This window comes from Symphodus melops (genome assembly GCF_947650265.1).
Source record: "Symphodus melops genome assembly, chromosome: 3".
Taxonomy (NCBI): Eukaryota; Metazoa; Chordata; class Actinopteri; order Labriformes; family Labridae; genus Symphodus; species Symphodus melops.
Window position 1 is genome coordinate 23,557,653 of NC_136693.1, and position 8,542 is coordinate 23,566,194.

At 37.2% G+C, this 8,542-nt stretch overlaps 1 protein-coding gene and 1 long non-coding RNA gene across 10 annotated transcripts in view; one reads left to right on the plus strand and one right to left on the minus strand.

Annotated features, from left to right (window-relative positions):
• Positions 1–6,087, plus strand: part of celf1 (cugbp, Elav-like family member 1) — a 33,478-nt gene extending 27,391 nt beyond the window's left edge. For 5 of the 9 annotated variants that reach the window (XM_079339982.1, XM_079339981.1, XM_079339987.1 and 2 more), the window contains 3 exons: positions 532–717; positions 2,708–2,851; positions 4,074–6,087. In XM_079339982.1, coding sequence (XP_079196108.1) covers positions 532–717; positions 2,708–2,851; positions 4,074–4,201 — 458 coding nt within the window. In that variant the 3' untranslated portion in view covers positions 4,202–6,087. Of the gene's footprint in view, positions 1–531; positions 718–1,933; positions 1,955–2,707; positions 2,852–4,073 lie in introns of all 9 variants that reach the window. The other 4 variants (XM_079339980.1, XM_079339979.1, XM_079339983.1 and 1 more) reach the window with 1 other exon arrangement.
• Positions 6,088–6,412: 325 nt separating this feature from the next.
• On the minus strand, positions 6,413–7,960 carry LOC306821524. The gene is made up of 2 exons (XR_013778804.1): positions 7,767–7,960; positions 6,413–7,712 (listed from the first exon to the last, which is right to left on the minus strand). It is a non-coding gene; the product is annotated as an uncharacterized lncRNA (long non-coding RNA).
• Positions 7,961–8,542: the final 582 nt, after the last annotated feature.

Here is an 8,542-nt window from a genome sequence, read left to right on the forward strand (position 1 = left end):
TATCAGAATGTCAAAATGAGAAAGACACAGACTTAATGAATGACAGTTTCATGAAACTTTACACAAAATAATCCAGACAATAGAATTACAAAACAACTCATTGGACATTAAATGTGTATCTTCAAAAGAAAATAACTTACTACTTTAAGTTAAACTTTCCTGTTATTGGAGTGAGAATTCCCATTTATTAAAGGGCTGTGAGGAAGAACTAGATGTTTTCTTGAAGACTTACAGAATAGATATGGCCCTTGTGACAGTATTCGATAATAGTTAATGACCCATCTGTCTTCATCCTGCTGCTACTGAAAGTTTCTCACAGTGTAATGCTGTCAATACAGCAGCTAGAATTCAAACAAGTGCAGGTCTTTCTTCAAGGCTGTCATCCAAACAGCTTACTACTCACTTAATTACAGCCGACTTCTTTTTTTCCATTGTTCATTCCTTTTTAATACACAGAGATGGAGAGAAACCCAACGTGGTAAGAGCTTACAATGAACACTTTACATGTTTGTTTTATTGATAACTTTGCAGGCATGGCAGCTCTGAATGGAAGTCTTGGCTCTGGAGGCCTGTCCAATGGCTCAGGAAGCACCATGGAGGCGCTCAGCCAGGCCTACTCAGGCATCCAGCAGTACGCTGCTGCTGCCCTACCCAGCCTGTATAACCAGAGCCTGCTGTCCCAGCAGAGCGTCTCAGCAGCAGGCAGCCAAAAAGAAGGTGAGTTCTGAGAACTGGGGGTGGGGTTTAAATTTCATTTAAAACATCAAACAAGCAGGATAAGGTCTTATTAGAATCTCAGGCATAAGGTAAGACAAATATGTCAAATATTAGAAATAATACAAAAACACAAAATGTTCGAAAGATGCAATAGGGTGATTGTAAGAAATAAAATTTAAACTCCAGTAATGTAATTCAAAAATCAGTTTGAGCCTTCACAATACTGTGATGTTTTCTGACTGTGGGGCTGATGAGTTTGTTGGGCGAGGATGGAGGGCAGGGACATTGTTCATGAGGCTGAGTTTCAGCTGCTGCAGGAGGGTACATCCTATGCTGTGGTTTCTTGTTGAGGGAGGTGATGTTCAGCTCCCAGTTGAGGTCCTGGGCGATGATGGTCCCCAGAAAGTGAAACTTTGCAGCCGCAGTTTTTCCTAAAGTCCACAACCGTCTCCACTGTCTTCAGAGTATTAAGTTTTAGGGTTTTTTTGCTGCACCAGGTCACCAGATGGTCAGCAGTATCTTTATAAAAGTTTTCTTTGCCTTGGAATCATATCTTTACTTAAATTGACTTCCATGTAAATGCTGTTAAAAATAAATAAATAAAAATAAAAAAGTCATGATGAAATAATAATAATAATAATGGTAATATATTATATGACTAATAATTTTATATTGTATATAACATAATATCAGTTGAGTGTATCATTACAAGGCCATTTTTCTCTTTTCACTTAAACAGAAAATGATCATGCAGGAAAATAAAACAAGGAGTTTCCTTAATTAAAAGAGTGATGTATTAAATCATTGGAGAATAGTCAAACACCACCTGCTACAAAAATAATTAAATTTCATTAAAAGGCTATGAATGAGTACATGAAACGCTTTCAGAAAAAATAAACCAAACTATTTTTTTCTTTTTAAGTGTCAGAGCATCAGTGCATCTCCATGCACAAAATAGAGTCTCATTGTTTCTTCTAATCATCATTATTTCTACTTTTTGTTGATATCGCTACAATGTCTAACTACAAAAAGTACTGATAAAGTTTTACGTCATGTCTTGCCTTCTGACATCCCCCACCATTATCTGACAGGGATAGCCTCGCACTGTGTGTCTTGTTTGAGAACTATTGTGACAGGATGGTAAAGATGTTTTTTGTTGTGTGTTGGTCTCACCTTCTGCTAAGAATAATGTCTCATTTTCAATCTGCTGCATCAGCTGGGGACAGTTACAGCACTGGTAAGACATCACAACCTTCTCAATGACAAATCTTCAGACAATCATGTCAGTGGCCTCTCTCTGAAACAGCATCTACACAGAGTTGGGGGGTTTGTCCTGGTGATTTTATTTTGTTGCATTCATCAGTAGGTAGTTATTTAGAATAAGAATACCAATACATAACGTTAGTTGTGGTTGATGATTTTACCACTTAATGTCAACAAATATCAATAGTGTAAATATTTTTACCCTAACAATTGATTTAGGATGTGGGCTTTAGTCTAACCTCATCATATTGCTTTGTCATATATAAATGCATTTTTGTTTGTGGCTAAAGTTCAGTTAACTGAAGACATTTCTGAGGTCAGTCTGTTCACAGACAATTAGACACGAGAGGAAACAATATAACAAATGTGCATTACCATGCACTGCTTTTTACTGATTGGTCACATGAAGTTAAAGTGACATTTCTGCCACAATAATTTGGTTAGTACTTTGGACATCACGCTCTCTGAATTAAGGTGAACCTTGAGTCTCATTGGGGCAAATGAATTATGACACAAACTTACCATGCATGTTTCTACATGGAGTTAAGCGACATCATTGTAGACTTTAAACGATAGCTTAAAACAGAACTTACAGGTAACTGGTGCAGCAAGCCACAGGATCATAGTTTGGAACATGTAATTAATTAAATGGATCAATAAATTCTTTAAATTGTTTTAACTGTTTTCAATGTATGTGTATTTGGTAAAATGGCTCATTCTTTGGCAGGTCCAGAGGGTGCCAACTTGTTCATTTACCATCTGCCCCAGGAGTTTGGAGACCAGGATCTGCTCCAGATGTTTATGCCTTTCGGAAATGTAATATCTGCTAAAGTCTTCATTGACAAACAGACAAACCTGAGCAAGTGTTTTGGTGAGTTCACTCAAATAATGTGAAAAATAAGCCTTGTTTAGATCAATTCCCCACAAACCTCATGTGATCTTGGAGTACTGTTAAAATTAATGAAACTGCAGCTTCTATTTTTTTAATGGCTCAATTTTAAATACTGTGCTATAAAGTATCTACAACAGGATACCTCACCTTAAGTGAAGCCAAAAGATTCAGAGCTGCCCATGTCGACTGACAGTTATCAGATGGGACATGGACATTATTAATCAAATAACACGTCTCATATATTTATATCTATTGGTGAAATCGGGTATTTTCTTAGGGTAAGTGACGCGAATGCCTCTTTGTTTAGTTTTTATTACACTTGTCAAAATATACTCACCAGAAATGTATCAAGTGAAAAACAAATGTTGGATACAAATGTATCAGTTGGGCAATGTATTTAGTTGAAAATCGCCAGTTTACAGGGTCATTCCTTAAACTTAAAGCTTCCGATTCTGATTTAACGAGCCATTCGCAGTTTAACTCCACCAGCCGTGTTTACTTAGACTTGCATGGCTTAATCTTTGAGACAAGCATATGCTACTGGCAGGATCAACCAGGTAGCCCATGACGCTGATTGCCGGCAGTGGGGACGCCCACGCGGAGGCGCTGGGTTTGTTGTTTAGGGGGAGTTCCTCCAAAACAGAAAGGATTTTTCACCAACTGCTTTGACAAGCATGCGTGTCTCTGAGCAGTGATAATGACAAATCAGACTGATGTTGATAATTGCTATTGCTGTTGTTGTGCTGCTGTCTTGACCCATCACATCCTTTCAGCATCTACAGTTCCTCTACTTCTCATGCAGTATGCACCAATTAATTGTAAGTCATTAAAATTGGGACTTTTTTGAGAACCTCTACAGCCACAGCAGCCGTCATGTGCTTGTGTGCACCTAGTTCAAAACAATTACATTTCTCGCCTTACCTGCAGTTTCTTGCTTGTCCACTGTAGTCTATAGATCCAGAGATTTGGACAATTAGTCATATGTATATAAAAATCCCTTTACTAGGTTTCACTTCTATTATGAAGGATTACACCTGAAATGGTAAACTATATATTATATAACCAAATGTGGGTTTAGTCTGTATAATCAATGTTTGCAAGTCCTTAAAAAAAGTTTCTGTGCTAAGATGTTCTATTTAAATATACATTTAAACATTACATTTTCTCTTTTCCATTCTGAGTGTTGTCATTCCTTCTTCAGGATTTGTGAGCTATGACAACCCTGTGTCATCCCAGGCAGCCATTCAATCAATGAATGGTTTCCAGATCGGTATGAAGAGGCTGAAGGTGCAGCTGAAGCGCTCAAAGAACGACAGCAAGCCCTACTGAAAGTGGGCGAGGCATTGCAGACTTAGTTAGGCAGGGTGGTGTTATGGTAAGTGGAGTATGATTAATTAACTGAGACCAGTCAGTCAGAATGAGTCTGTGCATTAAGGTGATGAGGCTGCGCTGCCTCCCCTGGTCATGATTTTAACATGTCCAGGAAAAGAGACACTTGAAGCTATATGCAAGATTTTTCAAGCTATACTGGATTCCTTCTGTGTTTTGTGTGGTTTATGCACTTTGTTATTGTTTGAACAAAAAATGACAAACAGGTGTATTTTATTTAAGTTGAAATGTAATCAGTTTGCTGTGGTACATAATGCACATATTAGTTGATTGTTAGGATGTGTTGCATATTGACATTCAGGAGTCAAATTTATACCTTTTTGTTGTTCTTCGTGTTGACCATCCCGTGCACCACCCAGACTCTGAATGAAAGTCTGTATAATACAGAGCTTTCAAAGATAAGGAAATCAGAATAACTCATAGGTTTTCCTTTGCATTGTCACAAAACAAAATCTGTGTGACTGCTTTTTATGTATTAGGTATCTATAATACCTTGTGAAAGGGAGCCAATGGATGTGGTACTGTGTTGGATTGTTCAGGGTAAGGAAAAGTGAAGAAGCAGAAAAAGTATTTTTTATAAGGAGGAGCCCCACCAAATCATGCACAGGCACATGTTTGGCCTCATTCTGTGTTTGCAGAACACATCCTGTCAGATGAAGAAAGGGAAAAGCTGTTGTGCTTGGATTGCTGTTTCCATTTACTTTTCTCAGGCATATGTTTAGATAAGTTTAAAGATATGGCTCATGTGGATGGTACACATTTGGGTTATGTTGAATATAAACATTGTAAGGGCTAGTAGGACACACATTTCTAATACACTGAAACAAAGGAATTGTTAGAATTAGAAGGTAATAATTGTTGGACTTAGCAGGAGACTCATTTTAAACAGGTTATGTTTTTAATGACAGCCGTTTATGCTTAAATAAGATCTTGACAGTCACAGGAGAGCTTTCTCCTTCTCTCTGGAAGATGCTGTTCCTCCTGTCAAACCAGAATATGTAAACATTATAAACGTTAAAGTTAATGTGTAAATTGACTCAAACCCCTATCATGCCCACACACTCAGGCTCACACAATTCCTCAATAAGTCCCAACTAAACAAACCTAGACTTGACGGTGCGCCTCCCACAGGTTGAGTAACAGGTCTGGGCCCTAAGGTGGCTATGAAGACAAACTATCAGCCCTAACTGATTTTTAAGATGCAAATTGGCAATAACAACATCCCACAGCCACATCTTCTATGATTGAAGATCTCAGATGCATGCCAAATTGCTCGAGACAAAACTGTTAGCTGCATAGAAACACCTGTTTTTTTTAAGAGCTTAGAAGCAAGATAATGAAATGTTTATTTAAACTATGATGCCTTTTCTATTTTTATATAGGTTTTATACTTCCCCTTGTGTTGGGGAACTATTTATTGCCTAAATTATTTATCTGAATTAAAACTATTTTGACAGACAAATGTAAAGTCTAACAACACTGTTTGATATCCTGGTATATGTTCGCTCTTGCTTGTTAAGTGTTTTTCCTTTCAGTGAAGTGTAGTTTGTGTCATTGCTGCATGGGTTGTGTGTGTAGGAGTGTAGGATCCATCAGTGCTGCTACAGACATTATAAAAATCCCCTCTCTGGTCAACTAGTAGGATGTGGTTTATTGTTGTTGTTTTTCAAGCTTTTTATCAATGATTTGTTGACTATTGTGCTTTGAAATTCTGGAGGCTTTTAGACAGGCAAAGGGCACATACATTGTAAGATTGACATTATATACATGTAATTGGAAAGCCAATCTCTGTATCTCTTAAATAAACTTCATGAAAGCCCAACTGATACATTTGTATCCAAAACTTGTGTGCCAATATGAAAAGTATTTGAACGGAACATTTTAATGCAAAAACCAATGCCTGGGCTGTTTTAGACATTCACTCTTTAAACTTGTTGGATTTTGATGCAGAGCTCTTCCCTGATTCCAAAGTTTTAAATCCTCTCAGAAATGTCAGCACAAGTTGGGGAATAACAGCAGAATGATTAAAATTGTAGAATAATGTTAACTATCCATTGGAAATCGTAAATTGTTTAAGAATCTTCCCCCGCAAAAAATACTTACCATGCATGTGTAAAAAACGGCAATATTACTCAACATTTCTCAAACAAATTTTACTCTGTTACAGTTAGCCATTACTCTCAATCTATTTATTTAATGCTTCAAAATAATTGTTGCTGAAATTATTTCCTTCTTCCAAGGCAATAGCAAGTTTACATTGTTCTCTGTCAGTTATGTTTTGTTTTATTCAGCCAATCTTTATTTTATTTTTTTAAACTGTCAGTCTGTAAATAGAGGTTTTTATGTCTAAAACCTACAGATATTAGGAAACTAGTTAACGCCTTGAGTGGTTGAAAAGTTCCATCAGCATACCAAAGCACAGCTTAAGACTTAAAAGACAGGTCAGAAGACTTTTACTTTATCCACTGATAAGTATTTGCAGTCCGACCCAAACTTGGAATATGCAAAAGAGCTTTATAAATGAGTAATAATGTTAAAATAAATCCTGAAAGACACTGGAGGCCAGAGCAGGGAAGCTAAAGTTATGCTGACAATCAATTGCAGCTATTTTAGCGTTGTTAGCTGTAATATATTGTGTTGGACTGCAACAGCTACGTCCTAAATCAAAGCCTGGTTTGCTGTGCATGTTGTGTATTTCACATTATTTTGTGACACATTAGCATGTGGCATGTCCTCACTCAATACTTGACACCAATGGTTGAGTGTAAGGTGATTGTCTTTACTCTCCTCTCCTGTCTGTGATCCATTGCTGTTTAACCCAAGTTTGTTTCCCTGTTGTGCTTTTTGTGTTTGTTTTCTCTAGATATCTACCCTAACATGTTGATGTGGTGTCACAGTTCATCATCCAATCTTTATCTCCTACACTTATCTGATGTTCCATATTCACCTTGACCTTGTCGGTTTTGACTTTAATAACCAGAAGTGCTTTTTTGTTGGTTCCCATTTGCTATCTGTGTTGAAACCTTGGGCACTAGAAAGACTGCCATCAAACATTTTGGAAAGTTAGAAATATTAGATAGAATCATTTTTTTGGTAGGACTGACTGACATGACTACTAGGTTTTTAAAAAATCTATTTGACACAAGTCTAACCTTCACTTCTCTTTTCACAAGGCCCTATCCTTTTTCCCTCTTCTTTGTGAATGCAGCTATTGACTTTCTAGGCAATGTTTGGTAAATGAGTGTGTTGTCTGTTGATTGAGTTTTCATGCAACTTGCTGATCTTTCATTGTTCAACACTTGCAATTTATTTTTGTTCTAGCTGAAGGGTCATCCTTTTAATTTCACAATTTGGGTGATGTAAACGAAGAGGCAGCCTTGTTGATTGTCTGTGTAAATAAAAGTAGTTTTTACTTTTTGCCTCAAAGCCACAAGAACACCATGCAGTTCTGCTTTTTTTGTGGAGGAATAAGACACAAAGACTTATGTCACTATTTAGGATGCACGTTTTGTTTTTTTTACAACTGCACTGAAGTTCTTGGCAAAAATGTCATAAAAATGTCATAAAAATATGAATAAACTGGTGCCAAATGTTTTGCAGAATCAGTATTTTCCACTCTGATTGGACTAATTTCACTGGTGAGACAATGGATACATGGGTGGGTGGATGGATGAAGTAAGAAAGAGTTCTTAAAATACAATAATTTTACACAAGTCGCTCAGTAGCAGTATCTCAGTCCGTAGGGACTTGGGTTGGGTCCCGATGCAGACCAAAGTAGCTGGAGAGGTGCCAGACCACTTATTGTGCACTGCCGAGTTGCCCATGAGCAAGGCACTGAAGTGGGGGCATCTCTCCATTAATGCATGTCCCCAGGTCCTGCTTGTGCCTGTGTGTGTGAGACGCATGTCTCTAAAATAATCCCCTTGGGGATTAATAAAGTATATAAAATTAAATATTAAACAACTAGTGGAGATGAAAAAATGTCAACATGATTTCACATACTGTATCAGAAAAGGGTTCAACTCCAGTCACTCTTCAATGTTTTATTTATTGAAAGCTCATGCTGTAGTACATGCCCATCATCTATCATTGAAAACAGTTGTTTTAGAAAGTCAATCAAACTTTATTTATGAAGCATCTTAGGACACATTTAATTTTAGTTCAAAGTGCTTTACAGGCAAGCAGACAAGTGATTGACAAAAGTTGAATGTTATCAAGGGTTTGGATACTAACGCTGTTTTCACACATGCACAGTTGAAACATTTCAGGCACACTGTCTTC